The sequence below is a fragment of the Aulonocara sp. 'chitande type north' Nkhata Bay genome, linkage group LG19, assembly GCF_057382095.1.
Source record: "Aulonocara sp. 'chitande type north' Nkhata Bay isolate Kocher_YH1m ecotype deep benthic linkage group LG19, A_spYH_male_GT1.1, whole genome shotgun sequence".
In the NCBI taxonomy this organism is placed as follows: domain Eukaryota; kingdom Metazoa; phylum Chordata; class Actinopteri; order Cichliformes; family Cichlidae; genus Aulonocara; species Aulonocara sp. 'chitande type north' Nkhata Bay.
Window position 1 is genome coordinate 12,049,756 of NC_141362.1, and position 16,850 is coordinate 12,066,605.

A 16,850-nucleotide genomic window follows, 5' to 3' on the forward strand; every position below is an offset into this window, starting at 1 on the left:
CATGCTGCTATTCCTCAGTAAAAAAATTTGAATTGCCACTTAGTGGCTACAGCACGGTCAGTGTTGCACCCATCATGTCAACTCATAATCACCGCGATGCTATTTTTACCTCGTTTTCTTTGTCCAACCTGTATTTATGTCTATAAACTTCTAAACAAGCAATTATAAAGACAAAACTCAATGTTTGAAAGCGCCTGAGATCAGCGGAGAGGGAGGGTTTCAGACAACTGTCGGATCAGTCTCATCACTTCCTCCAGAGACGCAACACCCACTGCCAGCCTGTCGTCCTTTGTTGTCACGAGATAATTAAAATGTCAAGCCTGTTTATTACATAGCTGAATTGTGCTAATATGGCTTTGTATTCAATTAGTAGGCCACAGAGTCCTGTAATGTAGCAAAATATTTCCTAAAACAACAGAGATTTGATTGGTGGTCTCCGTTTTCAAATAATATGGTCGTTTTGTGTCTAATACACATGCAGTTTTCTGTTCCTTGTGACATTTAAGATGATCTCTCCTAGTTATGGATACAATAACACCTCGGTGTGTCTCTCCGGGCTTTGGAAGTGGATTGGAATTGTCTCCACGGACAAATGATGCTGGTCTCTCCCCAGGCAAAGGTGTCGAGTGTGTGCACACCCTCCTGCTATGCTTTGTGTGCTGCGTGTGATATGCTTCCTAATCTTCCTATGCGTGTGAGAGGAGCCCCCTGGGGCCCTGGCAGGAGGACAGGAGGAGGAGCTTGGTCACTCAGGTACAGGTAAAGTGACGCGTTTGCTGTCAGTTTGGGGTCAGAAGCAAACATTCGAAGCGTGACTGTGAACATGAACGCGATCTGGACCCTAGCTGTTTGTTTCAAAGTTGTGAGTTTTGCCGTTTCTGGTCGGACGCAGAATTCATCCAGGTAAGTGGTGGAATTTGGTATGAAGGGAGTCGCATTTGTTTCCTGAACGAGAACGCCTGCATTCGTGAATGAATTGATGGCGCACAACCACCTCCGTTCGTCAGTAACGCAACTTTCTTTCCTCTGTGCCAGTGCTACGTTGTATCTGGTCTCAGGTCCAGAGGTGGTGCACGCTGGCACGCCGACTCCTCTGGCCGTCACCGTGTTCGGAGACTTCCCGGGCACGGTGACAGCTGAATTGGGACGTGGAAGCACCAAAGTATCACTGACCGAAGACTTCCAAGAAGGTGATGTGCAGTCACAAGCCGATTCAAGCTTGAATTAGTTTCTTTTAACTTTCGGGAGGGTTAAAAGGTCATTCTGTTTTAAAGGTTTGACGAGTGTCCTCACGCTTCCTCCTGTAAGTATAGTTTTTATTTCTTCTCACGGCAGTAGAGGGGGGAAAAAAAGTCTTTCTGACTGGGATCACAGTGTTAACACTTATGTCATCGCTCCAGATTCCTGACTCCTTAACCCAGAATTCCCTCTTAAACCTGACGGTGCGGGGCTACAAAGGAAACACTGTCATTTTCACCAACACCACCACCCTAACCTTCAGTCCCAGGAATGTGTCCACCTTTATCCAAACTGACAGATCCCGCTACCATCCAGGGGACGCAGTCAAAGTCAGAGCCGTGTGTGTTCAGCTGGATAACCATCCATACAAGGACAGAGTGGATCTCTCTGTACGGGTGCGTCTCTATTGTCTGTGTGAAAGAACAAAGCCACAGGAACTCTGTTCTTTTTTCATTGGTCACTGGGACCTTGACTGATATTCCTTTCTTACATGCAGGATCCCAGTGGGAATATCGTTGACAGGTGGGAGTCCACGCCCAATCTGGGAATCGTGTTGCGAGAATTCCCTTTGTCCCAGACGGCTGCTCTTGGACGCTGGGTGATCGCAGCTACTGTGAATGTAGGGTTGTTGTTGTTTTCCCCTCTGCACGCTGTGATGGACTAAGAAGGAATATCTTCTCATCCGAGCTTCCCTCTTCTTACATGCAGGGTGTGGCTGACGAGAAGCAGTTTGTTGTGGAGCTTCATGGTAACGTGCATATCGATTTATTCCAAAATAACGGTGATGGTTTATGTTCGATCGGTCAGTTTGAGGATAGACGGCACTGGTTGACCTGAACAACATCAGTGGTTCAGAGTGAATCATTCTGACAACAGCTGGATGGATTCCTATTACATTTAATGCCTAGGATTTATCCAAATCCTTTTGCGATGCCTTGACTTTCCCTCTAAAACGGGAATGTCAAACTCATTTTGCATTGTGAGCCACAAACAGCCCCTGAAGTGGGTCGGACCAGTGAAACTCCCCTTTCTGTCGGTGTAAAGAAGTTTGACTGCACATTTGATCCCTGAAATATTTTGATATAGGAAAAAAAGACATGCAGTTTCAACTACATGCTGCTGTAGTAAATGAAGGAAATCTGTCAGCCTGATTCTTTGGGCTTAAATTGATTCCCTCTTTCATATTTTCCATCCTGTCGGGTCAACTGTAGTCTTCGACGGGCCGATTCTGGCCCCCAGGCTTTATATTTGACACCCCTGCTGTAGAATCGCCACGTACTTCAGCTCTACATTTTCTAAATGACTTAAAGTCACAGTTCCCAAATGGCAACGTCTGTTCCCTTTGGCGATCTTCCTGTCACGCCACTCGCTGACATTTTTGTTTTGACGGATCTTCTAATCTTCTTGTTGAGTCTCAGGTCAGCTTGTAATTTTCCCAGCGTCCACTTCTGCAGTGCTTTGTTCTTGGTATCGAAACTAGGATTAAACTGAGATCTACCAAAATGACCATCCTGTCTCACAGAGCGCCCACACTTTGACGTTCTGATCAAGACGCCGTCACACATCCTTGCTGGAGATGACGTCTCAGGATCAGTGAGAGCACTGTGAGCTCATCTGGATCATTTCAGCCAATAACATATTTTCATACATATAAGTGAAGCAAGTGAAGCAGCATTAGTGTGTTTTTCCATTTAGGTACCCTGGTGGACGACCCTTAGGTGGAACATTAGTTGTTTCTCTGGAGTCTGCTATGAGCAACACGACCTCTGCTATGCAAACTAAAGAGGTGAAGCTCTCCATGTCCCCTTTTCTTCAGTTTTTCATATCTTTAATCATAAACTGAAACAGCAATAGAAACTATAAGAGACACTATCTGTCATTTTTAACCTTCGCTTTCAGTTCTACGGATCAACACAGTTTTTCTTCAGCAATGATCAACTCCAGGCTCTGCATACTTCATCAGTTAGCAGTGACGGTCGTCCCACTGTGCACGTTACTGTCTCTGTTAACGACAGCACCACAGGTATGACGCATTTTAATAAACCAGCGTTGCTGCAAGTATAACTTTAACTTCACCAAACAACATAATGTTCTTTGTTAAGGGTTTAAAGTGAACAAAACCGTGAAAGTCCACCTGATGCAGAATGTATTCCAGCTCACATTCCACGATTTTCCACCCACGCTAAAGCCGTCGTTACACTTCTCTACAAACGTGAGTTATTATTATTATCATAACTCACATGTCAGAGCCTTTTGGACACAGTATTAGTGCCTCCTCTGTTTCACAGCTCAGGATCTCAAGATACGACAGGAAGCCGCTCAGCTCAGTGGATCTAAAGCACTCTGCTGTGGTTCAAATCAATCAGATAACGTCTGTGAAAAACGCAGAACCCACAGCTCTGATACTTCCTGTGTCTGAGGACGGGGACGTCCGCATCAGGTTTAAATTACAGGCTCAAGTTGTGACGCTCTTTATTCAGGTCAGTAATGTAATTCTCCAACACGCAAAGGTGGACTTGCAGAACAATCACAGTTCTGTACTTTTGTTGCTTGTAAGAGTTTCAGTAGCGTAAAAGATGACATTAAATTTAAGAGAAATGACTGAAATTAAAAACACGACCTCTGATGTGTTATGTTTTCAGAAGAACAAAGAAAGATGGAGAACATCAGTTCATAAGTGCACATTTTCTTTATCTTACTGCTATAAATACTGATTTTTAGGCGAGATTTCAGTTCAGTGAGGAGACTCTGAAGATTTCCAACAACTTCTCCTCTCCGAGCGACTCGTATGTTCAGATCGCCCCCGGCAACACATCTGCACAGGTATTATATACAAAGTTAATATTTTTAATATATCACAGCTGCATGTATCCAAAATGTAACTATATTTATTTAATTTCCAGATTGGCTTGCCTCTGCAGATAAATGTAGAGAGCACCTTTAACCTGACCAAGCTTCACTTTGTGGTATGTTTGGTTAAATACACAGTGTGTGCATTTGATTTTCTGCATCTTTTCTGCATTAAGGACAAAATGCAACATATTGTAAAGTAAAATTAATCTTATGAATTGCAAGAAAATCTTACAGTGGCCAGCACATAAGTGTCTAAGCTTCTAACTGTAAATCATTTCTGTGGCTTTGTTGTGTTACACACAATTACTCATTAATGCAGAGTACTATGTGTGTGTTTAAACACTGTTACCGGAAGTTGTGCACCTGTCCGTGACACTTCTTCAACCCAACAATGATTTAGTAATGTATGTACAGTGGGGCAAAAAAGTATTTAGTCAGCCACCGATTGTGCAAGTTCCCCCACTTAAAATGATGACAGAGGTCAGTAATTTGCACCAGAGGTACACTTCAACTGTGAGAGACAGAATGTGAAAAAAAAATCCATGAATTCACATGGTAGGATTTGTAAAGAATTTATTCGTAAATTAGGGTGGAAAATAAGTATTTGGTCACCTCAAACAAGGAAAATCTCTGGCTCTCACAGACCTGTAACGTCTTCTGTAAGAAGCTTTTCTGTCCCCCACTCGTTACCTGTATGAATGGCACCTGTTTGAACTCATCATCTGTATAAAAGACACCTGTCCACAGCCTCAAACAGTCAGACTCCAAACTCCGCCATGGCCAAGACCAAAGAGCTTTCGAAGGACACCAGGAAAAGTATTGTAGACCTGCACCAGACTGGGAAGAGTGAATCTACAATAGGCAAGCAGCTTGGTGTGAAAAAATCAACTGTGGGAGCAATCATCAGAAAATGGAAGACATACAAGACCACTGATAATCTCCCTCGATCTGGGGCTCCACGCAAGATCTCATCCCGTGGGGTCAAAATGATCATGAGAACGGTGAGCAAAGATCCCAGAACCACACGGGGGGACCTGGTGAATGACCTGCAGAGAGCTGGGACCAAAGTAACAAAGGTCACCATCAGTAACACACTACAACGGCAGGGAATCAAATCCCGCAGTGCCAGACGTGTTCCGCTGCTGAAGCCAGTGCATGTCCAGGCCCGTCTGAAGTTTGCCAGAGAGCACATGGATGATACAGCAGAGGATTGGGAGAATGTCATGTGGTCAGATGAAACCAAAGTAGAACTTTTCGGTATAAACTCAACTCGTCGTGTTTGGAGGAAGAAGAATACTGAGTTGCATCCCAAGAACACCATACCTACTGTGAAGCATGGGGGTGGAAACATCATGCTATGGGGCTGTTTTTCTGCCAAGGGGACAGGACGACTGATCCGTGTTAAGGACAGAATGAATGGGGCCATGTATCGTGAGATTTTGAGCCAAAACCTCCTTCCATCAGTGAGAACTTTGAAGATGAAACGAGGCTGGGTCTTCCAACATGACAATGATCCAAAACACACCGCCCGGGCAACAAAGGAGTGGCTCCGTAAGAAGCATTTGAAAGTCCTGGAGTGGCCTAGCCAGTCTCCAGACCTCAACCCCATAGAAAATCTGTGGCGGGAGTTGAAAGTCCGTGTTGCTCGGCGACAGCCCCAAAACATCACTGCTCTCGAGAAGATCTGCAGGGAGGAATGGGCCAAAATACCAGCTACTGTGTGTGCAAACCTGGTAAAGACCTATAGTAAACGTTTGACCTCTGTTATTGCCAACAAAGGTTATGTTACAAAGTATTGAGTTGTATTTTTGTTATTGACCAAATACTTATTTTCCAGCCTGATTTACGAATAAATTCTTTACAAATCCTACCATGTGGATTCATGGATTTTTTTTTTCACATTCTGTCTCTCACAGTTGAAGTGTACCTCTGGTGCAAATTACTGACCTCTGTCATCATTTTAGGTGGGGGAACTTGCACAATCGGTGGCTGACTAAATACTTTTTTGCCCCACTATATTTTGTAGGTGAGCTCTAAAGGCCAGGTGGTAGCTGCTGGGACCCAAAACTCCTCGTCCTTCTCTGTGACCCCAGCGCTGTCCTGGGCCCCTGCGGCCTGTGTCACCGTTTACTGCATCCTGTCTGACGGCGAGATCATCAGCGACGCAGCACAAATATCCATCAGTCGAGACAGCTATGTACAGGATCTCGTTTTATTATATTGCTCTAATGAATTCCCAACAGTAATCCTCTTCATCCTGTGCCGTACTCTGTGTGCGTGCTCCCCTCAGGTGTCATTAAAGTGGAGCAGTGAAAGCGCCCAGCCAGGTGAGCAGGTATCGCTGACTGTGACCGGTCTTGAATCCAGGTCTCAGCTGGCAGTCACGGTAATGGGGACACACGATGACGCCCTGCAGCCCGATCTGAACTTTAAAGAGGAAGGGGTATGACCGCAGTAACCATGCTTCCTTCTGTATAAATGCTGATTATGTCTGCAGACAAAAGCTTAAAATTCATCTGTGAAACATGAGCTCCTGCGAACCTTCGTCAGAAAGTCACCTGTTTTAGATACCGCAGGATTTCCTTCATATTGTTCTCCCAGTCACCCCAGTCACCTCAGTCCCCCAGCACACTGTTCCCAGTTAGATACTGCACGGAAATTGAAAAAGTGATCACTAAACCGGCTCGTCCAGATATAACATATCTGTCTGCTTTGTTAGGAGGTGACTCCTGTTTCTAAGAGCTGGTAACCTCAGTGCTCTGGATTCAGGACCTGAGGCTTAAGGATCGCTGCAATAGAGGAAACCAAGTGTCACCTTTTCTCACCTCCAAAGCTCTGACAGTCTGTAGAGAGTGTGTGTGTGAGAGAGAGTGTAGGTGTGAGTGTGTGTGAGAGTGTAGGTGTGAGTGTGTGTGTGTGGTAGAATAGATCATTTAAAAACTGTGATCGCCTCAGATTCCTATAAAGACGCTTAGACTTTACGTCACACCTGACTTCTAACTCATGTGGTGATCTGACAACAATCCATTTAAAAACTTTCTCGCCCAAACAGATTCACTGTTACCCATTTTTCCTCTTCCTGTCCCACCACAGGACTGTGATCTTCAGATCCTGACCAATACGAAATTATACAGGAAAAACCAGCCTGGACCTAAAAATGGTAAAACGGCTGTTTTTTTTTTTGTAGTTACGATACTGACTTGACTTTGCATCTTCAGTGCTATAAATACAATCTCATGGCTTTCAGAAGGACATGCCCCAGAGGTGCACAAGGACTGGCACCACTGGATGGATGGTGCTGAAGCTTTGCTGTGGTTGAACACTAACGTTAGGTAAGGGCTGAGAGGGGAAGGTGATTCATCTGATCCACTACAGGGAGTGCAGAATTATTAGGCAAATGAGTATTTTGTCCACATCATCCTCTTCATGCATGTTGTCTTACTCCAAGCTGTATAGGCTCGAAAGCCTACTACCAATTAAGCATATTAGGTGATGTGCATCTCTGTAATGAGAAGGGGTGTGGTCTAATGACATCAACACCCTATATCAGGTGAGCATAATTATTAGGCAACGTCCTTTCCTTTGGCAAAATGGGTCAAAAGAAGGACTTGACAGGCTCAGAAAAGTCAAAAATAGTGAGATATCTTGCAGAGGGATGCAGCAGTCTCAAAATTGCAAAGCTTCTGAAGCATGATCATCGAACAATCAAGCGTTTCATTCAAAATAGTCAACAGGGTCGCAAGAAGCGTGTGGAAAAACCAAGGCGCAAAATAACTGCCCATGAACTGATAAAAGTCAAGCGTACAGCTGCCAAGATGCCACTTGCCACCAGTTTGGCCATATTTCAGAGCTGCAACATCACTGGAGTGCCCAAAAGCACAAGGTGTGCAATACTCAGAGACATGGCCAAGGTAAGAAAGGCTGAAAGACGACCACCACTGAACAAAACACACAAGCTGAAACGTCAAGACTGGGCCAAGAAATATCTCAAGACTGGTTTTTCTAAGGTTTTATGGACTGATGAAATGAGAGTGAGTCTTGATGGGCCAGATGGATGGGCCCGTGGCTGGATTGGTAAAGGGCAGAGAGCTCCGGTCCGACTCAGACGCCAGCAAGGTGGAGGTGGAGTACTGGTTTGGGCTGGTATCATCAAAGATGAGCTTGTGGGGCCTTTTCGGGTTGAGGATGGAGTCAAGCTCAACTCCCAGTCCTACTGCCAGTTTCTGGAAGACACCTTCTTCAAGCAGTGGTACAGGAAGAAGTCTGCATCCTTCAAGAAAAACATGATTTTCATGCAGGACAATGCTCCATCACACGCGTCCAAGTACTCCACAGCGTGGCTGGCAAGAAAGGGTATAAAAGAAGAAAAACTAATGACATGGCCTCCTTGTTCACCTGATCTGAACCCCATTGAGAACCTGTGGTCCATCATCAAATGTGAGATTTACAAGGAGGGAAAACAGTACACCTCTCTGAACAGTGTCTGGGAGGCTGTGGTTGCTGCTGCACGCAATGTTGATGGTGAACAGATCAAAACACTGACAGAATCCATGGATGGCAGGCTTTTGAGTGTCCTTGCAAAGAAAGGTGGCTATATTGGTCGCTGATTTATTTTTGTTTTGTTTTTGAATGTCAGAAATGTATATTTGTGAACAGAGGTGTGGACTCGAGTCACATGACTTGGACTCGAGTCAGACTCGAGTCATTAATTTTATGACTTTAGACTTGACTTGAAAAAATGTTCTAAGACTTGTGACTTGACTTGGACTTTTACACCAATGACTTGGGACTTGAATTGGACTTGAACCGGTTTACTTGAAAAGACTTGATATTTTACCCCAAATACAAAATTTAACATGCATATTATATAGAGATTGAAAATGTGACGTCATTCACGGGTAGAACCGCAAAGGATTCTGGGAACTCGTGGCAAGCGGTACTAGCGCACGCAGGCTTTCAATTAAAATCAGTTATACAGCGATAAAAAGAAACACAAGAAGCCGTTGTATTATTAACTGCAATAGCCGGTCGCATGACAGCCACGGGAAGCCGACGGGTAAAGAGATCGGTTGTTATCGGATTACCTCGTTGAAGAGAAATTGTTCGAGCCATGTTTCCGAAGTAACAAAGAGGCGACGGGTGGCCTGGATTGCAGCCATTCAAAGGTCAAATATAACGTCCCAGAACCCTCCAGCTCACAGGTTAGTCTGCTCCAAGCATTTACACAAAGGTCAGTGTTTTTTAGTAGTTAATACGTCATTTTCATAACATAACTGGTGATATAGGTTACAAGCAAGTCTGGCGCTGAACAGAAATTGTCGCGCTATGCTCCTTTATTTATTGTGCATAAATAGTGAATTGTCCTGACACAATATTGCGTTTCGCTTCTGTTATTATGGTACATTGACAAAAACATATACTTTTATTCACAGGATAAAACAGGTTTTTTGTATCACTAATTGTCCAGTACGATTACAGCATACAGTATTATTGTCACTGCTACATTTCTGTGATGCTACCAGAAATTATTTCCACTACTAATTAATTACCGTTGAGCTCAAAGGTCCTATTAATAAACGGTTAACGAATGTGTATTTATGACGACGATTTGTGAGACTGGTAAACTTATGATACGTACGATGGTCTTTCGTTCTACACGGTGCATTTCAAGGTCCTGCACCCATCCGTCGGTAAACTGTACCTGGGCTTGTTGCAGTGACCTGAAGTTACTAAACTTCATGAGTGTATGCACTCACTCCAAGAACCGTATGATTATAAATATGCATATAAATATGCTACGATGAGATAGCTGACTTCATCTAACTAGCAAATGTTGTCCAGGCTACGTTGGTGATACAGTTTTTTTAATGTGTATGATATTTTTGTCATGCGATTTTAAAGCCGGTCCTACAACCGCATCCAAGAATAGCATGCGGCTTATCTCAGAACTGTCGGTGAAAACTATTCTTGGAGCTAGGTTTAATTGAGCTGCATTTTAAAGAGGTGCAATTTCACAATTTGTGTATATTTTCTAAGTTCACTATTTTGTCATGTGTTGAGAAAAACACAGATTTTAAAATTACATGGTCTAATATTTACATTTAGCATAACTGCAACATTATTTTTTCGTTGTTTTTTTTTTTTAAAGACTCGAAAGGACTTGAAATTCAAAGTTTCAGACTTGTGACTTGACTCGGACTTTTACACCAGTGACTTGAGACTCGACTCTGACTTGCCTGACATTACTTGAGACTTGACTTGAGACTTGAGGATAAAGACTTGAGACTTACTTGAGACTTGCAAAACAATGACTTGGTCCCACCTCTGTTTGTGAATGTGGAGATGTTATATTGGTTTCACTGGTAAAAATAAATAATTGAAATGGGTATATATTTGTTTTTTGTTAAGTTGCCTAATAATTATGCACAGTAATAGTCACCTGCACACACAGATATCCCCCTAAAATAGCTAAAACTAAAAACAAACTAAAAACTACCTCCAAAAACATTCAACTTTGATATTAATGAGTTTATTTGGGTTCATTGAGAACATGGTTGTTGTTCATTAATAAAATTATTCCTCAAAAATACAACTTGCCTAATAATTCTGCACTCCCTGTAGTTCACTGAATATTGCTGCTTTTTCCTTTCTCTCAGCAATCGGACTTGGACAAGTGAGAAAATACTCGTTCCAGATGGCATTACTGCTATGGGAGCTTTAGCACTGGTGATGTCGGAGAACCTGGGCTTGGTCTTCACTCCTGTGCTGCAAAAGGTAACAAAACACTCTTCACATTTCTGGTATTCGTGCTTCCTTCTTTTACGAACGAGGAGTTTTACGAACTGAGATGCTGAGGAGTTATCTTCCCCGACCTTCTTAATAACTCTCGCTTATGTTGTTTCATCGACAGCTGACTGTCTCCAAAGATTTTTCCTTGTCTCTGGGCGCCCCATCACTCCTCATCAGAGGAGAGGAGATTGTGTTGGAAGTGAAGATCATCAACCATTTGGAGCAGGAGATGGATGTATGTAGGACGCACTTTGTGGTACATTGTAGCTGAATAAGGCTGAGTTTGGTAAATAATCTGACATCTATTGACAGAGATCCGAGTCTCTCCCTGTTGCATGAATTATTGCTCACTTCCATCATTTCTGGCACGGCATATTTTCCCTGTTTTTAAAGATTGCGCTTTGCTGTCATACGTTTCTCTGCATATGTAGGTCATCGTGCTGCTAGCACAGAGCAAGTCCTTTGAGTTTGTTCTGACACACCGAAAAGATGCATCTGTTATCAATGCTCAGAAAGTCACCGTGGAGAGTCACGGCTCTGCTTCAGCTCTGTTCCCTGTGAGGCCTTTGGCTCTGGGTGAGGTGGAGATATCTGTGGATGCTGTGTCTGCAGAGGCCTCAGACAGTCTTGTTTGGAGAGTGATGGTGAAGGTATGATAAAGCAGGGAGATGTCTGAGCATAGGACGGTGCCTGCAACACGATGTCGCTACAAGATGTGCTTTTGAACTTATGCGGCACAGTTATTCCTATCATAACACTGAAATGCTTGTTCCTGAAGCCCGAGGGAGTTGAACAGTACTTCTCTCAGACGCTGTTCCTGGAGATGGAACCGGAGAAACGGAACAAATCCACAGCCCTCTCCTTCTCCTTCCCCCCAAATGTGGTGCCCGGCAGTCAGAGGGCCCGTGTGGTACTGGCTGGTAAGTCTGCCGTTTGTCCTCTTACTGTTCGTGCATGCAGTTTGTTTACTTTGAGTCATTTAGGCATGTATCATAGCAGAAAAGCAAGCGTCGGGATTTTCCTCAGCTATAGATTTCAGGTTCAGCTTGTCTTGATAGTCAGCTGCAGGATAAACGTTTCATCTTGCAGAACTGCGGCTTCCTGCTCAGTGAGGCTGTTTTTTTTTTCCATCCTTCTGTAACGTGTCATTTAAGCCACTTCCCCGACTTTCAAGGTGCCCATTTAAAAAAAATACTCTTTATATTCCATTCAAAAGTTACCTTATTTGAACACTCGTCTGGTGAAAGAGACACTTTCTGTTCCCATTCCGGTCTCACCTTCCAGCTCAAATTGCTCAAAAACAAACATGTTGTTCATGCGTTAAATCTTTCCATCCTCTGTCCTGCTGCTTCTCGCAGGCGATATCCTGGCTTTGTCCATCAACAACTTGGGTTCACTGGTTCAGCTACCGCTTGGATGTGGGGAACAGAACATGATCCACTTTGCTCCAAGTGTATATGTTATCCAGTACCTGGACACTTCAAACCAGGATGACCAAGAGCTCAGGAGAAAGGCTCTAGCTTACATGATGGAAGGTTAGATGGACCTCGGTCACTCATAAAGATCACTGACCTGGAGAACTAGTTATCACAATATATAAGAACGTCTTCTGAGTGTTAAATTGAAGGTTCTCTGAGCCCATTAAGGGGTTTGTCACAAGCATTTTTGCTTTTTTGCTGTAAGGTTATCAGAAACAGTTGTCCTACCAGAGAGAAGACGGTTCCTTCAGTGCTTTTGGAAACAGCGACACCTCTGGCAGCACATGGTAAGGTCACCCGTGTGGTCCATTTTCATAAATGTTTTCTCTAAAATCGCAAATTTTCTGATGCTCCTTCTTCTCTCTCCTCTCTTCTTTCTCTGGATCCAGGCTGACGGCCTTTGTGCTGCGCTGCTTCCTCCAGGCTCAGCCCTACGTGAAGATAGACCAGAGCATCCTGGACAGGGCTGTGTCTTGGCTCTTAAAACGCCAGGGCCCCCAAGGAGAGTTCAGTGAGGTGGGCAGACTGATCCACACCGAGATGCAGGGAGGGCTGGATAAGGGCCCGGTGGCGCTGACGGCTTATGTCCTGATTGCACTTATGCAGGATGAAATCTACACAGTGAGTTAGGGCAGAAATCTATTTTTAAGCTTTCTAGAAGCTGATACTTAAATGGACAGGATGTCTGCGAATGCTAATAATACTGTATTGGTTTCTCTGTATGAAGGAGATACACGAAGCCAGTGTGTCTCTGGCCAGAAAGTACCTGGAGGACAAAGTGTCCAGTGAAGTGATTAGTAACTACAGCCTGTGTCTGACGGCTTACGCTTTAGCTTTGGTCAACAGTCCCGTCTCTTTCACCGCACTGACTCAACTCGGCAAGAGAGCGGACTACATCGGTGACTCAGCCTTTTTTTCTATCTGAAGCTTTTATAAAAACAGCAACATCCCATCCTTTACTTACCGACTTATACAGTGGCTGTGTCAGTTAGCCTGTGGTTATTCTCTTAGATGGAGTGATGATGTGGAGTTCGTCTGCAGGCCCGAGGTCACGTAACCAGAAGCTGCCCTCAGCACAGATCGAGATGGCCTCGTATGTGCTGCTAGCTCACATCAACCGTGGCTCACTCTTTGATGGCATTACACAAATGAAGTGGTTAAGCACACAGAGAAACCATCTAGGAGGCTACGGAACAACACAGGTGAGACAAACCTCTTTTCCTCTTACTGATTCTCACCTGTGTACAGATATACAGCATATTTCAGCTCCGCCATGGATTCTCACAAATATTCCCACATTCTGCCCCTAAAGTCGATATTTATCCACGATGGCTGCATCTTCTGTTCCCTTCCTCAGGACACAGTAGTAGCTCTCCAGGCTCTGGCTTCCTACGCAGCGTTCAGCGGTGCCAATGCCATCAACCTCATGGTCAGTGTGTCTTCTCCAGAATCTTCATCACTGTTTCGAATCAACGCCACCAACTATCGAACATATCAAAGTCAAGAGGTGCATCCGTTACCTGGCGTTAGATGGTTGATATGTACAGTAACTGAAATTTATTTAATCTCCAATTTTCATTTCATGTTTCTCAGATTCCTGCTGAAAACAATCTGCATCTAAAAATATCCATGGAAGGCAGAGGCTTTGCCACATTTCAGGTGCAGTTGTACGGCTTCTCTGTTTCTGTGTACCGCTGTGGTTCCATTTCAGGAATTATTTGTAAGGTACAGATTTGATGAGAAACTGGAACTCGCCCTTACACATCAGGAATGTTTCCTCCATCGTGTTGAGCTCGACAGACGGTTTAACCACCAGCGCGCGAGCAGCATAAACTGCAGCAGCAGCTGTGCGCGATAGCTTCTCTTAGCACAACGTTGTGCATCATAAATGAAAATGCTGCATCATAATGGATCCCAAGCAATTAACGTCAGACAGCATCTGTCTGCACTGCAGATAAAATCGCTGAGAGGAGAACTGAGGTGAAAGGTTAATCTCTCCGTTGTGCTGTTAGTTTTTGTATGAGACGTGTGTTTTCTTTTAACTGTATACTTCAGCTTTTAATCGATAATCAAACATTTGTAACTGTTTCCATGACTACAGCTGAACGTCTTTTACCACTTGGAGAGGGAAACTTTTGCAGAGAACCACCAGCAAGCTGCGGACGAAGCTTTCTCATTACGCATCGATGCTGCTGATGGCAGCGACCGCAATCACATGATGTTGTCTGTATGCACAAGGTGAGCGGTTCACACATGGACAGTGCGTTTCTATGTACTGTATTTATTTTTATTTGGTTAACCCAGCCTGAAAGGATGGATTAGAAATGAGTAGATCAGAGGGACAGATCGGATTTTGCTCTTCTGAGTTAAAGTCAGAAAGGCACAGCTGAGATGGTTTGGACACGTGCAGAGGAGGGATGGTGGACGATGGAAGACCTCACAGAATATTCATGAATGTGGTGAAGGAGACCATGCAGAGGGTTAGTGTGACGGGGGAGGATGCTGGGACAGGGGGAGATGGAGGAAGATGATTTATCCAAGGAGCTTGAAAACAAAATCAAGTTTCTTGAAGACGTTTTGAGGTGAAACATCCATTACTATGAGCTGGATGACTGAGAACCTACGCAGACAAAAAGATTTATCATCATTTGGTTACTATGCATGTTAAACACTCTGAAAATTTTGTCCTCTCCAGATTAAAGGACAGGCAGCTGATACCTCACACAGGTATGGTTATATTGGATGTAGGCCTGCTCAGCGGGTTCACACTCTCTCCTGAGGCTGCTGTCCAATCAGCTGTTATCAGGAAGGTGGAGACGGCACCCGAGAAAGTCATCCTGTACCTGGATTCAGTAAGTGTTTGAAGCAGCCTAACGGCAATCAGCGTGAAGCTTTAAAACCCGCTCTATGCGTATTATTTGGGTGTGATATTAACCCCTTTTCATTTGCCCTGCAATGCTTCACCAGCACTGGTTTCCTACATTAAATGAAAATGCATGTTGATAAAATAGCAGGAATCCGATTACATCACGTGCGTAGTGACATTATTCTGGTGTCATTTGCAGCTCAACAAGTCAGAGGTTTGTATCAACCTTCCCCTCGTCAGAAACTACAAAGTGGCCCGCGTGCACGACGCTGTGGCACGCGTTTACGACTACTATGAGCCAAGTGAGTACGACTGTGAATAGTGTCGTTTTTAAAAAAATATTTAATGTGAATGATCGTATTTTTAATTTCAGCGAGAAACGCGATGAGCACGTACAATTCGCGAGGTCTGCCCGGCATGGACTCCTGCTTCTTCTGTGGTGCAAACTGTGATCTCTGCAGGCCTGGAATCACCATCACCATGTCCGCTCAGTCGATGGCTGCCTACAGCTTCAGCTGCCTGTTTCTCGGACTCACTGTTTTTCTTGTTTTCGTCGGTTAGATGGACTTGGACTCACACATTCATATGTACTGGATATATATGTGTCTTTTACACAAAACTCATTTTGGCCTCGTTCTATCCAGTGGACTGTTCCTTTGTTTAGTGCTCTCTGCTGTTAACAGTGTCTTCTTTTTTGTAAAGATGTGAATATGAAATGACTGGTAGTGGAAACGTGTTAAATTTCTTTTTATCTAACACATACTATCTAAAACAGATGCATTTCCATTTAAAGCTTCTTTAAAGCTGCTATGATTCCATAAGTTGAGAAAAATGAACCATTAAATGAAGGAGCGCTGTAGCCGATAGTAGCAAACAGAAAAATTAAGGTGACGTTTTCCCTCATTTGCACACATGCCCTGTTGTGTCTCTGTTGGCAGGAAATGCAGATGTACTGAGCTGCCCAGAGTCATATAAATGCTAAAAAGGATTATTGTACAGCTCTGCAGACTTCCAGCAAATGTCTGACTTGTAGCTTTAATGTTTTTAATCCCTGTTGGTATTCAGTTGAATAACCTGCTGGATTGAAGCAGCACTCACCTCACGGAGTTTGCAGGTACACTGAAAAAGGGGAAGTAACCAGGTTTGACGTTACTGATGGAATCATTAAAATAATTGTTACTGTATCTCAGAACAAATGCATGTTTAAGTTTGCACCACATAAACTCTCTAATAAACTTTCTGCTCATCTGTTTTATAGTGGCAATAATTCACACCACTTTAACACTTACTGGATTGCATAAAATCTGAAGCTGAACATGACCTTTGACCTCACACTTGGTGACTTGTTCTTTCTTTTAATAAGCTATCGTTGTTTTTTGCATTTTAATGGAAATGCACGTCTGGTTTTTATGTAAAATGTTTTTTGAAAGGCTCATTGGCAAAGTGGTTTCCCTCCAGGGACAATGAAGCTTTTCGGTTCATAAGTAAAAGCAGACATGGAAAGCAGAACATTAGATGTCCCACAAAAAGGAAACTGACTCACATCTGGACCTTCAGCTGTTGGCTGTGCAGCCTGTGAGAACATCTCATAAATTCTTTCCTTGCCTTAATTACTCCCAAGCTAA

At 43.7% G+C, this 16,850-nt stretch overlaps 1 protein-coding gene across 1 annotated transcript; it reads left to right on the forward strand.

Annotated features, from left to right (window-relative positions):
- The first annotated feature begins 801 nt into the window (after positions 1-801).
- Positions 802-16,583, forward strand: LOC147306612 (CD109 antigen-like). The gene is made up of 32 exons (XM_086275331.1): positions 802-903; positions 1,036-1,190; positions 1,275-1,303; positions 1,401-1,634; positions 1,736-1,858; positions 1,948-1,987; positions 2,762-2,843; positions 2,935-3,025; positions 3,139-3,262; positions 3,342-3,451; positions 3,528-3,719; positions 3,961-4,062; positions 4,143-4,205; positions 6,119-6,289; positions 6,383-6,535; positions 7,186-7,252; positions 7,340-7,424; positions 10,749-10,866; positions 11,003-11,116; positions 11,313-11,531; positions 11,660-11,801; positions 12,240-12,416; positions 12,565-12,646; positions 12,749-12,980; positions 13,087-13,258; positions 13,371-13,561; positions 13,717-13,866; positions 13,953-14,018; positions 14,461-14,597; positions 15,055-15,211; positions 15,425-15,527; positions 15,599-16,583. The coding sequence occupies exons 1-32, from the start codon at positions 824-826 to the stop codon at positions 15,784-15,786; spliced, it is 4,149 nt and encodes a 1,382-aa protein (XP_086131457.1). The 5' UTR covers positions 802-823; the 3' UTR covers positions 15,787-16,583.
- Positions 16,584-16,850: the final 267 nt, after the last annotated feature.

Coding starts and splice junctions, on each gene's coding strand:
- LOC147306612 (XM_086275331.1), top strand. CDS start 824: ATGAACGCGATCTGGACCCTAGCTGTTTGTTTCAAAGTTGTGAGTTTT. Junction 7,425..10,748: donor TGGTTGAACACTAACGTTAG/GTAAGGGCTGAG, acceptor CCTTTCTCTCAG/CAATCGGACTTGGACAAGTG. Junction 15,212..15,424: donor TCATCCTGTACCTGGATTCA/GTAAGTGTTTGA, acceptor TGTCATTTGCAG/CTCAACAAGTCAGAGGTTTG.